The following is a 20346-nucleotide window of genomic DNA, read 5'->3' on the forward strand; positions in this document are numbered from 1 at the left end:
ACCTAAACAAACCTGTGTAATTTCCTCTACATTTTGTGTGGTTAGTTCAGAGATGTATTAGAAATGTTGTAGCTAACTAGCTAAGTGCCTTGGTTAGTTAACTTGAGTGGGAAAAGTCGTTTTGTCATTTTCACCCTAACCAGGTAAGTTTCTGCCCGAACCTGTAACGTTAACTGCCTGCATATTTGTTACTAGCATTATCAGTGAATGAGAGTATGTGTGTTGTTAGCAGAGACCTAACGTCACAGTCAACGGCAGAGATGGACATTAGGCTAGGGTCAAATCCTTTTTGTGGTAGCTAGCTATCTAGGGTGCTCTACCATATCTGATGTTTGTTTGAAAAAATCGACTAGCTAACGTTATCTACAGAAAGATGTTGATACCCTGAGAAAACAAATATTTGTGTTCCTGAAACAAGTTAGCTAGTATTGGAAGCATGATGTTAGCAAGCTAACGTTAGCTAACTAGCTAGGGTAGTAGTCCAATGCAGGTTTTTGAAAACACTGACTTTTATTTTCAGGTTGTCAGGCTTCCTGTAATGGCTGGAACAACCTTTTGTGATGTGCCTGAGCTTTACAACATTCTTAATCAGTACACTCGCCTGTCCAGACTACCAGAATTCAACTACCTCTGTTTGATTGGTAAGAGGCCAGTGGGGTCTGACTGTCATATTGGTTCAACACGATTTAAACAAATCCATTGTGTTGATAAACACAACTTATTTCTAAGATTCAATCTAACAATACGATAAAAGTTGCCTTTTATAAAAAGTGGACAAATGGTTGTGCCGTTTCCTCAGATACTCGTGCTAAAGGACAGTACAATGCCAGCCATATCATCACTGCCAGAAATACAAAATAGGTATGAGTGTCAAATCAGTCATTAACACAGTACCAAATAGCTCATCCCACCTTAGGTTCAAAATACTCTGCTTCAATTATTTTGCCATTTTGAAATATAAGTTGCAATGTTCAATGGGGGCGGCATTGAACATTGGTTAGAGCATTGGGCCAGTAACCGAAAGGTCCCTGGATCGAATCCATGAGCTGACAAGGTAAAAATCTGTCATTCTGCCACTGATCAAGGCAGTTAACCCACTGTTCCCCAGTAGGCCATCATTGTAAATAAGAATTTGTTCTTAACTGACTTACTTGCCTAGTTAAATAAAGGTTCAATTTAATAAAATAAAAAATATTTGAGATGTCATCTACAGGACTCTAAAGGCAAATTCATTATGCCTGAGAGTATGAGGAATATTGTGGTTGATGAATGAAAAATAATACTTTTTAATGTGTTTGACTAGTTTCAATGAAGCTCTGTGTGAGGCGGAAGTAAATTAATCTCAACTGTTTTTAATTGAATTGACAGCTTTGACAGATTGTCAATTTTATTTTTCCTTTCTTTAACTAGGCAAGTCAGTTAAGAACAAATTCTTATTTTCAATGACGGCCTAGGAACAGTGGGTTAACTGCCTTGTTCAGGGGCAGAACAACAGATTTTTACCTCATCAGCTCGGGGATTTGATCTTGCAATCTTTCGGGTTACTAGTCCAACGATCTAACTACTAGGCTAACTGCCACCCCAATGATTGACAATGATATTAAATCCATGATATCCCATCAGGGAGATAGTTGTGTGTGGGTGGGTGGGTGAGGCTATGGAATGCGCTGAGGCCCTGACAAAATCAAACCGCTATCCTGTCCAGATTCTGAAAGGAGGCTATCAGAGGTTCTCAGCTTTGAATCCTTTCTTTAGAACACAGAACATCCTTCACACAATAAAGGTAACACTTCCATTGCTCCAAACATTTGCTTCATATTGCGAGAATCTGTTGAGAAATTGCTAAACATACTCAGGTGATAAGTCTCTCAAAGTGGTGATTTGCATAGATTGTTCTGCTGTCTGTTTCATTCATGTGAATGTAGGAATTGGAGAGCTTGAGGCCTTATACAGTAGAGCTCTTGCCAGGTCAACTCTACTTAGGCGATTACAAGCAGGCTATCAATCCCCACGTCCTAAAAGACCTAAAACTGAGCGCACTTGTTAATGTCTCTGAAGACACTAGTCACGTGTGTGAGGACTCGTATTTACATGTCAAAGGAGCATGTCCTAAATAGTTGTTTCAATAAAATGTTTTTCTTTGAAATTAGGTTGGAAAAAGGAAACCACACCATCCTTCACATTAATGTGGCAGATTCAGTGGATGCTGATCTGTACTCCAGTTTTGAGAGAATATGTGTTTTCATTGGTAGGCTGCATGTATTTTCTTCCACTTTTTATACTGAACAAAAATATAAACGCAACATGCAACAATTTTTTTGCTGAGTTACAGTTCATATAAGGAAATCAGTCAATTTAAGTAAATTCATTAGGCCCTGATCTATGGATTTCACATGACTGGGCAGGGGCGCAGCCATGAGTGGGCCTGGGTGGGCATAGGCCCACCCACTTGGGAGCCAGGCCCACCCACTGGAGAGCCAGGCCCAGCCAATTAGAATGAGTTTTTCTTAAGGGCTTTATTACATACAGAAATACTCCTCAGTTTCATCAGCTGTCCCGGTGGCTGGTCCCAGAGGATCCTGCAGGTGAAGAAGCCGGATGTGGAGCTCCAGGGCTGGTGTGGTTACACATGGTCTGTGGTATGAGGCTGGTTGGACGTACTGCCAAATTCTCTAAAACAACGTTGGAGGCGGTTTACGGTAGATCATTTAATGTTAATTTATCTGGCAACAGCTCTGGTGGACATTCCTGCAGTCAGCATGCCAATTGCATGCTCCCTCAAAACTTGAGACATTTGTGGCACATTTTAGAGTGGCCTTTTGTCCCCAGCACAAGGTGCACCTGTGTAATGGTCATGCTGTTTAATCAGCTTCTTAATATGCCACACCTGTCAGGTGGATGGATTATCTTGGCAAAGGAGAAATGCTCACTAGCAGTGACGTAAACAAATTTGTGCACAACATTTGAGAGAAATAAGCTTTTTGTATGTTTGGAAAATTTCAAAGATCTTTTATTTCAGTTCATGAAACTTGCAAATGTTCCCCATTGTAACGCTTGATGTAGTGGGTGTGGAGTCAGGTGCAGGAAACAAGAGCGTTTGCTATAGTGCTTTAATAAATGCACCATCAAAGAGAGTATACACACAAAATTACAACAGGGTGTAATCAAAATACAATGACCCAAAACACGTTCCACTTACACAATACACAGTGCAAGAACGAAATAAGCCCGCACACAGAACAGGTGGGGAAACGGGCTTAAATACCCAACGAATCACTAATGGAACACAGGTGATACAAATAAAGACAAAACCAACAGAAAAGGAAAAAGGGATCGGTGGCAGCTAGTCGGCTGGTGACGACGACCGCCGAGCGCCACCCGAACAGGGAGAGGAGTCACCCTCGGCAGGTGTCGTGACAGTACCCCCCCCTGACACGCGGCTCCCGCAGCGCGCCGACACCGGCCTCGGGGACGACCCGGAGGGCGAGGCGCAGGGCGATCCGGGTGGAGGCGATGGAAATCCCTCAACAGTGCTGGATCCAGTATGTCCCCCACCGGCACCCAGCACCTCTCCTCCGGACCGTACCCCTCCCAGTCCACGAGGTACTGCAGGCCCCTCACCCGGCGTCTTGAGTCCAGAATGGCACGTACTGTATACGCCGGGGACCCCTCGATGTCCCTCACCGTCTTGTAAGGGACCAGCTACCACCGGCCTGAGGAGAGACACATGAAACGAGGGGTTAATACGATAATAAGAAGGGAGTTGTAATCTGTAACACACCTCGTTTATCCTCCTCAGGACTTTGAAGGGCCCTACACGCTGCGGACCCAGCTTCCGGCAGGGCAGGCGAAGGGGCAGGTTTCGGGTCGAGAGCCAGACCCTGTCCCCTGGTTGGAATACGGGGGCCTCACTGCGGTGGCGGTCAGTGCTCCTCTTCTGTCGTCCCCCTGCTTGTTTAAGGGCCTCCTGGACAGCCCCCCCAGGTCTCCTTGGAGCGCTGCACCCAATCCTCCACCGCAGGAGCCTCGGTCTGGCTCTGATGCCACGGTGCCAGGACCGGCTGGTAGCCTAACACACACTGAAATGGTGACATGTTAGTGGAGGAGTGGCGGAGTGGCGGAGTGAGTTTTGGGCCAGCTCGGCCCAAGGTATGTACCTGGACCACTCCCCTGGCCGGTCCTGGCAGTACGACCTCAGAAACCTACCCACCTCCTGGTTCACTCTCTCCACCTGCCCATTGCTCTCGGGGTGATAACCGGAGGTCAAGCTGACCGAGGCCCCCAGGCGCTCCATAAATGCCCTCCATACACGGGACGTGAACTGGGGACCCCGATCAGAAACGATGTCCTCCGGCACCCCGTAGTGCCGGAAGACATGGGTGAATAGAGCTTCCGCAGTCTGTAGGGCCGTAGGGAGACCGGGCAACGGGAAGAGACGGCAGGACTTAGAGAACCGATCCACAACTACCAGGACCGTGGTATTCCCCTGAGACGGGGGAAGATCGGTGAGAAAGTCCACCGACAGGTGAGACCACGGCCTCTGTGGAACGGGGAGGGGTTGTAACTTCCCTCTAGGAAGGTGCCTAGGAGCCTTACTCTGGGCGCACACCGAACAGGAAGAGACATAAAACCTCACGTCCTTAGCCAAGGTGGGGCACCAGTACTTCCCCCTAAAGCCTAGCACTGTCCTCACCACCCCAGGATGACCCGACGAGGGTAACGTATGAGCCCATCGAATCAATTGATCACGGACACCAAGCGGAACGTACTTACGGCCTGCTGGACAGTTAGAAGGCGCAGGCTCTAACTGTAGCGCCCGCTCGATGTCCGCGTCCACCTCCCATACCACCGGTGCGACCAGCTTAGAGGCTGGAAGGATGGGAGTAGGATCGATGGGCCGATCCTCAGTGTCATAAAGACGGGACAGCGCGTCGGCCTTAGTGTTCATGGAAACTGGTCTATACGAAATAGTGAACTGGAACCGGGTGAAGAACATGGCCCACCGTGCCTGACGTGGGTTCAGTCTCCTAGCTGCCCGGATATACTCCAGGTTCCGGTGGTCAGTCCAGATGAGAAAAGGGTGTCTAGCCCCCTCAAGCCAGTGTCTCCACACGGTCAGAGCACTGACCACAGCCAACAGCTCCCGGTCCCCCACATCATAGTTGCGCTCCGCCGGACTGAGCTTCCTAGAAAAGAAAGCACAGGGGCGGAGTTTTGGTGGCGTACCCGAGCGCTGAGATAGCACGGCACCCACCCCAGCCTCGGACGCGTCCACCTCCACTATGAATGGTAAGGAGGGGTCCGGGTGCGCCAACACAGGCGCATCAGTGAACAGTGCCTTCAACTGGGTGAAAGCTCTGTCCGCCTCTGTCAACCATCGCAAACGCACCGGCCCCCCCTTCAGCAGTGAGGTAATGGGAGCCGCCACTTGGCCAAAACCCCGGATAAACCTCCGGTAGTAATTGGCAAAACCCAAAAACCGCTGCACTTCCTTCACCGTGGCTGGAGTCGGCCAATTACGAACGGCCTTAACGTGGTCACACTCCATCGCCAACCCCGAGGTGGAAATGCGATAACCCAGGAAGGAGACGGCTCGTTTGGAGAACTCACACTTCTCAGCCTTGACGTATAGGTCATGCTCCAGCAATCTCCCAAGCACCCTGCGCACCAGGGACACATGCTCGGCGCGGGTGGCGGAGTAAATCAGGATATCGTTGATATACGCTATCACGCCCTGCCCATGCAGGTTCCTGAGAATCTCGTCCACAAAGGATTGAAAGACGGCTGGAGCATTCTTCAACCCATACGGCATGACGAGGTACTCATAGTGGCCCGATGTGGTTACGCGCTCCTGAGATCCAGTTTCGTGAAAAAACGCGCTCCGTGAAATGATTCCACCGCCGTAGCGATGAGAGGTAGTGGGTAACTGAACCCCACTGTAATGGAATTGAGACCTCTATAATCAATGCACGGACGCAGACCTCCCCCCTTTTTCTTCACGAAAAATAAACTCGAGGAGACGGGTGAGATGGAGGGCTGAATGAACCCCTGTCTCAGAGATTCCGTGACATATGTCTCCATAGCCAACTTCTCCTCCTGGGACAATGGGTACACGTGACTCTTGGGAAGTGCAGCGTTAACCTGGAGGTTTATCGCACAATCCCCCTGTCGATGAGGTGGTAATTTAGAGCCAAATCGGCATACTCAGGGGGAATGCGCACAGTGGAAACCTGGTCTGGACTCTCCACCGACGTGGCACTGATGGAAACTCCCAGACCTGAACACTCCTCTGACCACCCCTGGAGAACCCCCTGTTTCCACAAAATCTTGGGATTGTGACTGGCCAGCCAAGGCACCCCCAGCTCCACTGGAAAAGCAGGTGAATCGATAAGGAAGAAACTAATTCGCTCCTTATGATTCCTCTGCGTTACCATGTCCAGTGGCACCGTGGTCTCCCTGACCAGCCCTGACCCTAATGGCCGGCTATCTAAGGAGTGCACGGGGAAGGGGGAATCTAACGGGCACTAGTGGAACTCCCAGCTTGAGGGCGAGTCCGCGATCCATAAAGTTCCCCGCTGCGCCTGAATCGACTAGCGCCTTATGCTGGGAACAGGGGAAAAAAAATCAAGATTTTTTTTTTAAACAAACATATGACCAACAGAGGGTTCTGGGTGAGTTTGGTGCTGACTCACCTGTGGTGAACGAGGAGTGTTCTGCCTGCCCTCTCGACTCTCAGAGGGACCCCCCCCAGCACCGGTCGACCGTGTGTCCTCGGTGACCACAATTGGTGCAGGAGGAGCGCCCTCCTCCGGTCCCCTTAGATGCGACCCCTCCTAGCTCCATGGGAATGGGCGCGGGAGGGCTAGGAGGTGGAACTGACAGGACCCTTTCTGAACGCCTGCGGGCAGCCAGCAGATTGTCCAGTCGGATTGACATGTCAATCAGTTCATCCAGGGAGAGTGTAGTGTCCCGACACGCTAGCTCCCTGCGGACGTCCTCCCGGAGGCTGCACCGGTAATGATCTATTAGGGCCCTGTCGTTCCACCCGGCCCCCGCAGCCAAGGTCCGGAACTCCAGAGCGAAGTTTTGCACGCTCCTCGTCTCCTGCCTGAGATGAAACAGTCGCTTACCCGCCGCCCGGCCTTCTGGAGGGTGATCGAATACGGCCCGGAAACGGCGGGTGAACTCAGGGTAGTTCTCTCTCGCTGAGTTGTTCCAGACAGCGTTGGCCCATTCCAACGCTCGCCCCGTCAGGCAGGAGACGAGGAGGCTCACACTCTCCTCTCCCGAGGGAGTCGGCCTCACGGTAGCCAGGTATAAGTCAATCTGAAGCAGAAACCCCTGGCACCCCGCTGCTGCTCCATTGTACTCCCTCGGGAGCGCAAGACGTAGTGCGCCAGAACCAGACATGGAGGGAGCGGAGTAGGTGAACTCATCTGGTGAGTCAGAGGCGAAGAGAGGAGACCACTCCTTTCCCATCGGTCCATCCTCTCCATCATTTGGTCCATCGCTGACCCGATTCGATGGAGTACGGTGGTGTGGTGGAGGACCCGTTCCTCCATAGAGGGGAGAGGGGTGACGGCTGCTCCTGCTGACTCCATACTTAAATGGTGCGGGCTTCTGTAAAGCTTGATGTAGTGGGTGTGGAGTCAGGCGCAGGAAACAAGAGCGTTTGCTATAGTGCTTTAATAAATGCACCATCAAAGAGAGTATACACCCAAAATTACAACAGGGTGTAATCAAAAGACAGTGACCCAAAACACGTTCCACTTACACAATACACAGTGCAAGAACGAAATAAGCCCGCACACAGAACAGGTGGGGAAATGGGCTTAAATACCCAACTAATCACTAATGGAACACAGGTGATACAAATAAAGACAAAACCAACAGAAAAGGAAAAAGGGATCGGTGGCAGCTAGTAGGCCGGTGACGACGACCGCCGAGCGCCACCCAAACAGGGAGAGGAGTCACCCTTGGCAGGAGTCGTGACACCCATTTAGGCTCTCGTCTCAACACTGGATCTGCAGATGAGATTTTTTCAAGTCACAGAATAAGCCGCTGTAGTGCTGCAGCCATGGCTTTTCTTTTGCACCACTTGAAATATACATTAGGGGCAAGTTATCTTTATATACTTTCCTGTCTTCTTTGGAATGTGTAATAGAAATAGTGAAGTTCAGGCTGTTCCAGTTTCTGTTTTGGGAATCTGAAGAAATGTTGATTGGCTTAGTAATGAGAATACTGTGTGTTTATAGTATCGGAAGGCCCTAAAAATGGTCAAAGACTCCAGCCACCTAAGTCATAAACTGTTCTCTCTGCTACCGCACGGCAATCGGTACAAGAGCGCCAAGTCTGGGACCAAAAGGCTCCTTAACAGCTTCTACCTCCAAGCCATAAGACTTCTGAACAGTTAATCAAATGGCTACCAGGACTATTTGCATCGACCCCCTTATTTTATTCTTATTTTTTGCACTGACTCTCTTTCACAGGCTTGATGTACACTCACAGGACTTTAACCACACACTCAAACATACTACACTGAGCGATTTGATTAGTGTATTGTTAGCTAGCTACATAGTTGTATCTGCTGTCTTTGTATCAAGGATAAAGGTGTAGCTCTGAGGAACTTACAAGGTTAGCTAGCCAGCTGTATTCGTTCGTTCGCGCCGTTTTCGAAACGGCGTCAACACCATAACACCACAGCCACTGCTAGCTAGCCAACTTTACCAATTAGCAGTACTGTAGAAACTATATACATTACAACGGAACTAGTGTAATGTTAGCTAGCTACATAGTTGTCTTTGTATCAAGATAGAGGCGTAGTACAGAGTAACTATCGAGGTTAGCTAGCTAGCTACATTTTCTAACATAGTCTACAACGCGCCCACTGCTAGCTAGCTAACCCTACCAGCTAGCTGTATCATTTTTAGTCAATAAGATTTTTGCAACGTAAGCTTAACTTTCTGAACATTCGAGATGTGTAGGCCACTTGTGTAGCTAGCAGGACTGACTTTGTGTTAGCTAGCCAACGTTTAATTACTTCTGCGTTATGAAATAGACACGGACACAAATGATCCATTGGTAGCTTGTTGTTACCAAGTATTGGTGCTAACCGTGTGTTTATAGGATGCTAGCATGCTTGTTAGCTAGTTAGCTACGGCGTCATAGGACACGGTGCACTAGGTGGGTTTTCACGGAAGAATACTGTACCAAGTTATCTAGCGGAATAAACTAAGTTTGAGCCTATTCCTGGAAACATTGAACCACTGTAGTTTACATCAATTTTAATTTCTAGTGGTAGCTAGAAAAGTTATATTTTAGCGTTTTAGTGTTTCAGTGAATTGTTAGTGAGGGAGGCCCTGCTCTCTCGCTTCCCCAGTTGTTTAGTTAATTTTCATGCCAATCTCCTTTGCATTAGCGTAGCCTCTCCTGTAGCCTATCAACTATGTGCTGGTCTATCCCTGTTCTCTCCTCTCTGCACAGGCCATACAAACGCTTCACATCGCGTGGCCGCTGCCACTCTAACCTGGTGGTCCCAGTGAGCACGACCCACGTGGAGTTCCAGGTCTCCGGCAGCCTCTGGAACTGCCGGTCTGCGGCCAACAAGGCAGAGTTCATCTCAGCCTATGCTACCCTCCAGTCCCTCGACTTCTTGGCGCTGACGGAAACATGGATTACCACAGAAAACACTGCTACTCCTACTGCTCTCTCCTCGTCTGACCACGTGTTCTCGCACACCCCGAGAGCATCTGGTCAGCGGGGTGGTGGCACTGGAATCCTCATCTCTCCCAAGTGGACATTCTCTCTTTCTCCCCTGACCCATCTGTCTATCTCCTCATTTGAATTCCATGCTGTCACAATCACTAGCCCATTCAAGCTTAACATCCTTACCATTTATCGCCCTCCAGGTTCCCTTGGCGAGTTCATCAATGAGCTTGACGCCTTGATAAGTTCCTTTCCTGAGGATGGCTCACCCCTCACAGTTCTGGGTGACTTTAACCTCCCTACGTCTACCTTTGACTCATTTCTCTCTGCCTCCTTTCCACTCCTCTACTCTTTTGACCTCACCCTCTCACCGTCCCCCCCTACTCACAAGGCAGGCAATACGCTTGACCTCATCTTCACTAGATGCTGCTCTTCTACTAATCCTCGTTTGTTAAGTCAAACGACACCGCTGGTCCTGCTCACATTGCCCTACCCTATGCTTTGACCTCTTTCTCCCCTCTCTCTCCAGATGAAATATTGCGTCTTGTGACGGCCGGCCGCCCAACAACCTGCCCGCTTGACCCTATCCCCTCCTCTCTTCTCCAGACCATTTCCGGAGACCTTCTCCCTTACCTCACCTCGCTCATCAACTCATCCTTGACCGCTGGCTACATCCCTTCCATCTTCAAGAGAGCAAGAGTTGCACCCCTTCTCAAAAAACCTACACTCGATCCCTCCGATGTCAACAACTACAGACCAGTATCCCTTCTTTCTTTTCTCTCCAAAACTCTTGAACGTGCCGTCCTTGGCCAGCTCTCCTGCTATCTCTCTCAGAATGACCTTCTCGATCCAAATCAGTCAGGTTTCAAGGCTGATCATTCAACTGAGACTGCTCTTCCCTGTGTCACGGAGGCTCTCCGCACTGCTAAAGCTAACTCTCTCTCCTCTGCTCTCATCCTTCTAGACCTATCTGCTGCCTTTGATACTGTGAACCATTAGATCCTCCTCTCCACCCTCTCCGAGATGGGTATCTCCGGCGCGGCTCACTCTTGGATCGTGTCCTACCTGACAGGTCGTTCCTACCAGGTGGCGTGGCGAGAATCCGTCTCCGCACCACGTACTCTCACCACTGGTGTCCCCCAGGGCTCAGTTCTAGGCCCTCTCCTATTCTCGCTATACACCAAGTCACTTGGCTCTGTCATATCCTCACATGGTCTCTCCTATCATTGCTACGCAGACGACACACAATTAATCTTCTCCTTTCCGCCTTCTGATAACCAGGTGGCGAATCGCATCTCTGCATGTCTGGCAGACATATCAGTGTGGATGACGGATCACCACCTCAAGCTGAACCGCGGCAAGACGGAGCTGCTCTTCCTCCCGGGGAAGGACTGCCCTTAACATGATCTCGCCATCACGGTGGACAACTCAAATGTGTCCTCCTCCCAGAGTGCTAAGAGCCTCGGCGTGACCCTGGACAACAAACACCCTGTCGTTCTCCGCTAACATCAAGGCGGTGACCCGATCCTGTAGGTTCATGCTATACAACATTCGCAGAGTACGACCCTGCCGTACACAGGAAGCGGCGCAGGTCCTAATCCAGGCACTTGTCATCTCCCGTCTGGATTACTGCAACTCTGTGTTGGCGGGGCTCCCTGCCTGTGCCATTAAACCCCTACAACTCATCCAGAACGCCGCAGCCCGTCTGGTGTTCAACCTTCCCAAGTTCTCTCACGTCACCCCGCTCCTCCGGACACTCCACTGGCTTCCAGTTGAAGCTCGCATCTGCTACAAGACCATTGTGCTTGCCTACGGAGCTGTGAGGGGAACGGCACCTCCGTACCTTCAGGCTCTGATCAGGCCCTACACCCAAACAAGGGCACTGCGTTCATCCACCTCTGGCCTGCTGGCCCCCCTACCTCTGCAGAAGCACAGTTCCTGCTCAGCCCAGTCAAAACTGTTCGCTGCTCTGGCACCCCAATGGTGGAACAAGCTCCCTCACGACGCCAGGACAGCGGAGTCAATCACCACCTTCCGTAGACACCTGAAACCCCACCTCTTTAAGGAATACCTGGGATAGGATATAGTAATCCTTCTACTACCCCCCCCCCCAAAAAAAAAGATATGGATGTACTATTGTAAAGTGGTTGTTCCACTGGATATCATAAGGGGAATGCACCAATTTGTAAGTCGCTCTGGATAAGAGCGTCTGCTAAATGACGTAAATGTAAATGCATTACTTGTCAGGCCATAGGCTTGCTGATCATCAGTTCATTGTAAGATATTCACTTTCCATATGTAATGCAATATTATTATTTCTGAAGACCCAGGCATTAGTGCAGCTAAAACAACTTATACACATTTATACATTTGTCCTGCTGATATTCTGGAATCATAGGTCCTGAGAATTTCATAGGAATGCTGAATGACAACTTGTCAGGATTATATAATCAATGTAATGATAAGGTCCAGTGGCACACCCTGTGGTGTAAAATACTTAAGTAAAAATACTTTAAAGTACTACTAAAGTCATTTTTGGGGATATCTGTACTTTACGTTACTATTTATATATTTACAACTTTTACTTTACTACATTCCTAAAGGAAATAATGTACTTTTTACTCCATACATTTTCCCTGACACCCAAAAGTACTCCTTACATTTTGAATGCTTAGCAGGACAGGAAAATTGTCAAATTTACGCACTTATCAAGAGAACATTCCTGGTCATCCCTACTGCCTCTGATCTGGCGGACTCACTAAACACAAATGCTTCTTTTGTAAATTATGTTTGAGTGTTGGAGTGTGGCCCTGGCAATCATTCATTAAAAAAACGAGACAATCGTGTCGGGTGGTTTGCTTAATATAAGGAATTTGAATATTTATACTTTTACTTTAGATACTTAAGTATATTTTAGCAATTACATTTACTTTCGTATATTTAAAACCAAATACTTTGACTTTTACTCAAGTAGTATTTTACTGGGTGAATTTCACTTTTACTTGAGTCCTTTTATATGTGTCTTACTTTTACTTGAGTTTGACAATTGGGTACTTTTTCCGCCACTGAGGACACCATGATCTTGCGCAAAAAATACCGTAATAACAGTTACCCTAGCAGCTGTTCTATTGTTCGAAAGCGTTCATTGGCTCACGCGTGGGCGGTGAAAACTTCAAGAAATGAATCGGGACACCTCATTGGATAAACAGAGTTGGATGAGGTGTCCTCGAAGTGATAGGACTTACAACTGTTGCACAGCTGACATTTCTTGTGTTCTTGCCTTTGCCCACATAGGAATACAATGTTATTCAACCAAACTAGTTTGGCTGATTGCTTACAGGAGTGGGAGTGTCTGGAAAAGGACTTTCAACGGGTCCAGGTAAGGGGCATGTTTTAGAAAAGTATATTTCTTACAAACTTGCTGACTTCAAGTTAGCAGTTCGCCAATTCGCTACAGCCAGTCGCCCATAAACGAGTTAATCCGCACAATGTGTGTTTACGACAGCTAGCTAGGTAGGTAACGTTGGCTGCAAATGCTCGCCAATCCAGAAACATGTAACTACTTGTAGGCTAGCTAGCTGTGATTGCACATTTTACAATCCTGAACTGACTAGCGTTAGCGAGTTCCTTGAAATAGTAATCTAACGAAATGTCATGGGAATTATTCATGGCATTGGGTATTCATAAACAAGCTGTCCACACTCAGAACCGTCAACCTAGCTGTCTAGCTAGCACACCTAAGAAAGAATGCAAGAATGAAGGTTCTTCAGTAGGATCATTTTATGGACCACTCCAGACCAAAAACTTGTTGAAAGCTACTGCAGCAGAAATCTGTTTGAAAGCTGTTTTGATCATCTGATTTCATCTTTTAGGATATGTATTGTATTTTATTAAACAAAAACTGGCACACAGGTTCTTTTCACAGGATTACAGCGGTAGTTGGACAGGCATAACAATGTCGTAAAATTTTTTTTTTTTAATTGTACCGTGACATATTATTATTAATTTCCCAAAATACATTCAACAATCATACCACAGTACAATACTAAATAGAATACATGTAATATATCATACTTTATACTCTGTGTGGTTCGAGGCCTGAATGCTGATTGGCGGACAGCTTTGGTATATCAGACCGTATACCACGGGTATGACAAAACATTTATTTTTACTGCTCTAATTACGTTGGTAACCAGTTTATAATAGCAATAAGGCACCTCGGGGGTTTGTGGTATATGGCCAATATACCATGGCTAAGGGCTGTGTCCAGGCCCTCCGCGTTGTGTCATGCTTAAGATCAACCCTTTGTTGTGGTATATTGGCCATATACCACACTTCCTTGGGCCTTATTGCTTCAATATATCATATTAAATTCCACTATGATATCAAACACATTCAGTATACAACCTGGTGATATTAGGCTGCTTCCAGAGTAACTGATTTCTACCTACAAAAGATATCACTATCAAATATATTTGGAACTAATTTAATTTTCTTCTACAACTTATCACTGTAAATTGACATGAAAACTCTTGAGAAGTTATAACATTGGAGGACACACAGATCAGTAGCTATCACTTTTCTTCTTTTTTAAAGGCCCAGTGCTGTCAATGTGATTTTCCTCTGTTTTATATATTTCCACTATGAGGTTGGAATAATACTGTGAAATTACAACAATGCTCTTTTAGTGTAAGAGCTGTTCGAAAAGACCGCCTAAAATGTCCGCCTGTTGTGGTGGGATGGAGTTTTGGCCTGCCAGGTGACCTCACCAGGCGGTAAATTAGTTATAGACCAAGAGTTCCAAACCTCTCTGTCAATAAAAGCTAGTTTTCTGTTTTCTCCTCCCTACTCAGATGACTCACAGACAGTCCTACCAAAATTCTTGCTAGAGAAATTGCTCTTTGCTAAGAAGCTATTTTTGTTTTCTTTTTGACCATTTTAATTAAAAACAATCACAGTAAGGTACTTAATTGTTACCCCAAAAGTTGTTGATATTGAGATAAAAACGGCTGCATTGGAAGCCTCACAAGCAAGCAGTACAACTAGACCAACATTTTGAAATTGATTTCCATAATTTCCAAAGTGTGAGACCTAGGCCACATCCGGTTAAGTCTGTACAAATGTCAAGGTAGATTGTGAAACTTAACCTAAACAAAATGAATAGGCTCAGCACAAGCAAGCTTTATGATACAGCTTTATGGTCATACTTAGGTTATGTGCAATGACAATAAGTGTCAGTGAAATATCCCATCATATCTAGTGCAACCACATTGCTGAGTGACTGAGATGATACAGTGTGCTGCAAATGCACCATAGAGATGCAACATTGTTCTTACCATCTCTATTTTCCTCTAGGAGACTCACCGTCTGTATAAACAGAAGCTTGAGGAGGTCTCCAAGCTACAAGACAGCTGTTCCAATGCCATAGCACGACAGAGGAAGAAATTAAAAGAGCTCACAGTGTCGCTGGAAGAGTGAGTATCAAGCACAGTTGATGTAATAGGACACATGGAACCTCACATTTTTCAATGTTATCTAGTAATCACAGTGTAATAGACCTCACTGTAGTCATAACTCTCGTTATTCTATTGGTTCGCTTTGTACTTATTACTAAATCATGTTGTCCTTTTCCTCTTTAGATGCAAAGAAACACTGAGCACAGAGGAAATGAATGCAATAGATGGGATCCAGGAATCTATCAAGGACAGACCAAATGTTTTCTTTGAAATGGAGTCTTTCCTGCCAAAGAAGAATGGGTAAAAGAAATATAGGCGTCTTTTGCATAGCAGTAGCTGCTCGCAAGCTACCGTCTCGGTGTTAGGCTATCTACTACAACACGCCTTAAGCACATAGTGTGTAGTCCAAACTGTCAGTGTAAAACAGTTTAGCTTCATACGGGTTGGCTCTCTACTAGACAGAGTGAGTTTGGCTCTCTATTAGAGAAGATTTGTAGACAATTATTCTCTTGATAAAATTCTCTCCCCTTTGCTGTACAGGTTATACCTCAGTCTCGTTCTTGGGAACGTGAATGTAACATTGCTCAACAAACACTCCAAGTAAGAGCTTTTCAGTAATTTAACAAATGTATTGCAATGTAATAATGAAGTCATAACATGACAATGAGAACTCATACTCAAAATGAACTCAAACTGTTTGCCTCTTGGTGAACATAACAGATGCTTTTTCTCTGTTCTCTCGCCAAAAGATTTGCCTACAAAGATGAATATGAGAAATTCAAATTGGTCCTCACTGTCCTACTCCTCGTCTTCTCATTCACATGTCGCTTTATATTTAGTTACAGGTGAGTAACCTCTCATATACCATTTTATTGACAATCCATATCAGGAGTATTATTTAAAATGAGTAACTCATTAAAAACATTCCACTATTGTATGTATTATTAGCTGTAATATATTGTTATTATGCACTAATACCTATAAATTACGTTTGCTCCTGTTGGTCTTTGACTCTGAACTCTGTGAACTTAACTGTGAACTTAACTGTGAACTTAACTGTGAACTTAACTGTGAACTTGGTGAAGTAGTGTTTGTGGTTGTGTCCGTCTTTGTTTGGCAGAGCCTTAGACGCTCTCTTCAACTTCCTGCTGGTGTGGTACTACTGCACACTGACCATTCGGGAGAGTATCCTCATTAGCAATGGCTCCAGGTCAGTAGTCATCCTTCAGGCCATTATCCACTTCATACTGCTGGTGTGTGTTTGCATTCAGCTGAAGACACTGCACCACTGTGTGTTTGCATTCAGCTGAAGACACTGCACCACTGTGTGTTTGCATTCAGCTGAAGTCACTGCACCACTGTGTGTTTGCATTCAGCTGAAGACACTGCACCACTGTGTGTTTGCATTCAGCTGAAGACCCTGCACCACTGTGTGTTTGCGCTACAACAGTGGTCCAATGAAACAGCACCTTGTCTGTGTCAGCCTCATTACATGGAGGCATGTTGATGCTGCTTTGTCCCCCCAGCATATGCCATCTCTTGTGTAAAACACAAGGATACTTTGTCTGCACTATAGATTAACTTCTATACGATACTATTTTTCTTTGTCGTCTTCCGTATACCTGCACAGTGTGTGATGTAAAAATCCTCACATGCTGTGAGGCTTTTTACATCACACACTGCAGTCCTGAATTGATACTAACTACTGTACTTTGATGTACAATAATGTATAATACACTTCGATTTATATATCATATGTACTGTCCATCCTAGCTATTTATTCGCTGTGGCCTGTACATAGATCTTGGTGTGACTTGTTTGTTTGTTCCTTCAGGATCAAGGGTTGGTGGGTGTTTCATCACTATGTGTTCTGCTTCCTGTCTGGAGTGATGCTGACTTGGTAAGTGCTCCCCAATGTTCTACATCTGCAATATGATATCACTCTAACTATGGCTGGGCGTGTGATCAAATTAAGCACGAGGGAGACACTGAACACTGCAGCCCCAGAGGCCTGGAGTTTTAGTAAGTTACCATGTTACCATTTTTATTACCATATTTATGAGTGCACAAGACAAGAAGAACAGATTAGGTAGCTTGTTGACCTTTAACCCAAATGCATTTTTTTTTTACCTCTGATTGGCTAGAATGGAATTTGCACCATAGTACTTATCTAACTGCCCTGTCTGTCCTACAGGCCGGAAGGCATACTCTACCAGATGTTCAGGAATCAGTTTCTCACCTACTGCTTGTACCAAAGTAAGACACAACTGTAATATCTTTAAGTGCGAGATAGAATGACTATGGAGTAAATCACATACAGTTGTTTTTAATATGAAGCTATCATTATTGAAAACAAATGGCACTATTCAACTTTTGAATAGGCATTTCAATTCATTCACCTTTGAAATGGGATTGACCTGAAACCTGGGACGAAATAGAACAGCCTCAGTATTAATACAGTACGCTTCTGTTGTTGTGTTGTCTGTGCAAAATAGGTTTTGTCCAGTTTCTCCAGTACTATTACCAGAGTGGCTGTCTGTACAGGCTTCGAGCCCTGGGAGAGAGTCACAACATGGACTTGACAGTTGGTGAGTGAGAAGTCACACATTGTTGTGTGTCATCATGACTACTCACTGATCACGTGTTTAAGAGTAACATGACCAAAATTACAAAAACATATCCTCCTCCATCACTCCTCATTGACCTGATATTATCATCAACACATAGTGTAGTTTGCAGCTGTATCGTACATGTTTACTGGTATTGTATAGTTCATGGTTATTATATGTGCATTCCATATACACTATATATACAAAGTATGTGGACACCCCTTCAAATTAGTTTGACACCCGTTGCTGACAGGTGTATAAAATCGAGCACACAGCCATGCAATCTCCATAGGATAACATTGGCAGTAGAATGGCCTTAATGAAGAGCTCAGTGACTTTCAATGTGGCACCATCGTAGAATACCACCTTTCCAACAAGTCAGTTTGTCAAATTTCTGCCCTGGTAGAGCTTCTCCGGTCAACTGTAAGTGCTGTTATTGTGATGTGGAAACGTCTAGGAGCAACAACAGGTCAGCCGTGAAGTGGTAGGCCACACAAGCTCACAGAACGGGACCGCTGAGTGCTGAAGCGCATAGCGTGTAAATAACGTCTGTTCTCGGTTACAACGCTACTTCCAAACTGCCTCTGGAAGCAACGTCAGCACAAGAACTGTTCATCTGGAGCTTCATGAAATGGGTTTCCATGGCCAAGCAGCCGCACACAAGCCTAAGACCACCATGCACAATGCCAAGCGTCAGCTAGAGTGGTGTAAAGCTCACCGCCATTGGACTCTGGAGCAGTGGAAACGCGTTCTCTGGAGTGTTGAATCACACTTCACCATCTGGCAGCCCGACGGACGAATCTGGGTTTGGCGGATGCCAGGAGAACTCTACCTGCCCCAATGCATAGTGCCAACTGTAAAGTTTGGTGGGGGAGGAATAATGGTACGGGGCTATTAGTTCCAGTGAGGGGAAATCTTAAGACTACAGCATACAATGACAATCTAGATAACTCTGGGCTTCCAACTTTGTGGCAACAGTTTGGTGAAGGCCCTTTCCTGTTTCAGCATGACAATGCCCCCGTGGAAAAAGCGAGGTTCATACAGAAATGGTTTGTCGAGATCAGTGTGGAAGAACTTGACTGGCCTGCACAGAGCCCTGACCTCAACCCCATCTAACACCTTTGGAATGAATTGGAACGCTGACTGCGAGCCAGGCGTAATCGCCCATCATTAGTGCCCTACCTCACTAATCCTCTTGTGTATGATTGGAAGCAATGTTTCAACATCTAGTGGAAAGCCTTCCAAGAAGAGTGTAGGCTGTTAGCAGCAAAGGGGGGACCACCTCCATATTAATGCCCATGATTTGGGAATGAGATGTTCGACGAGCAGGTGTCCACATACTTTGGCCATGTAGTGTATTTAGTGACGTAAACAAACATTCCACCACCTCAGAGGGTTTCCAGTCGTGGATGTGGCGAGGCCTGACCTTCCTTCTGCCCTTCCTGTTCTTTGGTCATGTGAGTATCAGCAGTTTCTGGATATTGTTGTTTCTGCAGTTGTATGTATTGTGTAAGAGGAAGAGTGACACCACTATGTTCTGTGTGTTTGTAGTTCTGGCAGCTTTACAATGGCCTAACACTGTTCAGGATGGCCCAGCTCCCAGAGTGTAAAGAGTGGCAAGTCAGTGCATATTAATATGTGGCAAGCTCCTTTAGTTGTTTTATTGTTTATTTTGTTGACTGTCAAATTTAAAGTGAACATTTGCAACAGTATTCCTAACCTGTCCTCCCTCCCCACCCTACAGGTCTCCATGTGTGGCTGCTCCTACCTTGTGTTGTTCATGGGGAACTTCTCCACCACACTTGGAGTAGTCTACCATAAGTACATCCACAACCAAGACAAGTCCAAGAGCCTATAAGACTTGAAGAGAAAGATAACTAGACATTGTTATGAACACAACGATTTATTCAAAAGAATATGTGCAAAATGTGTTTTGTACTAATATGCTTTTTATGTATATTTTATGCGTTTGTCTTGCAAATGTTTACTTTTTTCTGTTGCACCATTTTATCTAATGTGTTTCGTTTTGAGTAAAAATGTTGAACCACATTGTTCTTTGTTTTTCTGAGAAATGCAGCTTGTCACTTTCAGCATCGTATGATTTAATTGTGTGTGAGATTACCTGAATAGGTTGGAGATATTATAGTGGAAGAGAATTACATGCCTTGCACTGACAGTCACTAAACTGTCTACATGTTCAGCTGTGTCAAAAGAGAGCTCACTGCAATAATAAGCCACTGACTGAGTGTGCTTTGTTCATTAAATGTCTCATCAGGAGACTATGCCATGCGTATTACCACTGATATGTTAGGGATATGTTGACAATTTTACTTTCTTCTTCTTGGCTGATACTATTTTGAAGATGGATAGTGTTCTTCTCGATGGTTTGATAGGATGGTTGATATCAAAGTGAGTTCGATTTAATTCAATTATAGGACCTTTCAGGAACATGGCGTTATCACATTTCACTGTAGCCCAAAGGCCGGCAGATGGCGATATCGAGTCGTTTCATCATACCATCCAAAGGGAATGTGTGCAGCCGGCTATACATTCGTATCCCCTGTGGACTGGTTCGT

General features: G+C 45.9%; 2 protein-coding genes across 4 annotated transcripts; both read left to right on the forward strand.

Moving 5' to 3' along the window:
- Positions 1-24: 24 nt before the first annotated feature.
- On the forward strand, positions 25-19819 carry tmem120aa (transmembrane protein 120Aa). 3 transcript variants are annotated; one of them, XM_014197081.2, is made up of 14 exons: positions 25-143; positions 521-641; positions 13000-13084; positions 15061-15179; positions 15345-15461; positions 15702-15761; positions 15911-16006; positions 16282-16371; positions 16996-17061; positions 17356-17417; positions 17657-17749; positions 19163-19227; positions 19322-19390; positions 19515-19819. In XM_014197081.2, exons 3-14 carry the CDS (start codon positions 13007-13009, stop codon positions 19626-19628), a joined length of 1029 nt encoding a protein of 342 aa, XP_014052556.1. In that variant the 5' UTR covers positions 25-143; positions 521-641; positions 13000-13006; the 3' UTR covers positions 19629-19819.
- Positions 539-2394, forward strand: LOC123742476 (serine/threonine/tyrosine-interacting-like protein 1). The gene is given in 3 exon segments (XM_045717168.1): positions 539-641; positions 800-861; positions 1926-2394. Coding segments are annotated over 3 exon segments (357 nt in total). The 3' UTR covers positions 2118-2394.
- Positions 19820-20346: the final 527 nt, after the last annotated feature.

This window comes from Salmo salar, chromosome ssa04 (genome assembly GCF_905237065.1).
Source record: "Salmo salar chromosome ssa04, Ssal_v3.1, whole genome shotgun sequence".
Taxonomy (NCBI): domain Eukaryota; kingdom Metazoa; phylum Chordata; class Actinopteri; order Salmoniformes; family Salmonidae; genus Salmo; species Salmo salar.

What these genes read in the sequence shown, in the direction of transcription:
- tmem120aa (XM_014197081.2), top strand. Translation starts at nt 13,007, where the DNA reads ATGTTATTCAACCAAACTAGTTTGGCTGATTGCTTACAGGAGTGGGAG. An exon ending in TCTGGAGTGATGCTGACTTG is followed by an intron (nt 17,062 to 17,355) that starts GTAAGTGCTCCC and finishes TCTGTCCTACAG; the next exon opens with GCCGGAAGGCATACTCTACC. An exon ending in CACCTACTGCTTGTACCAAA is followed by an intron (nt 17,418 to 17,656) that starts GTAAGACACAAC and finishes TGTGCAAAATAG; the next exon opens with GTTTTGTCCAGTTTCTCCAG.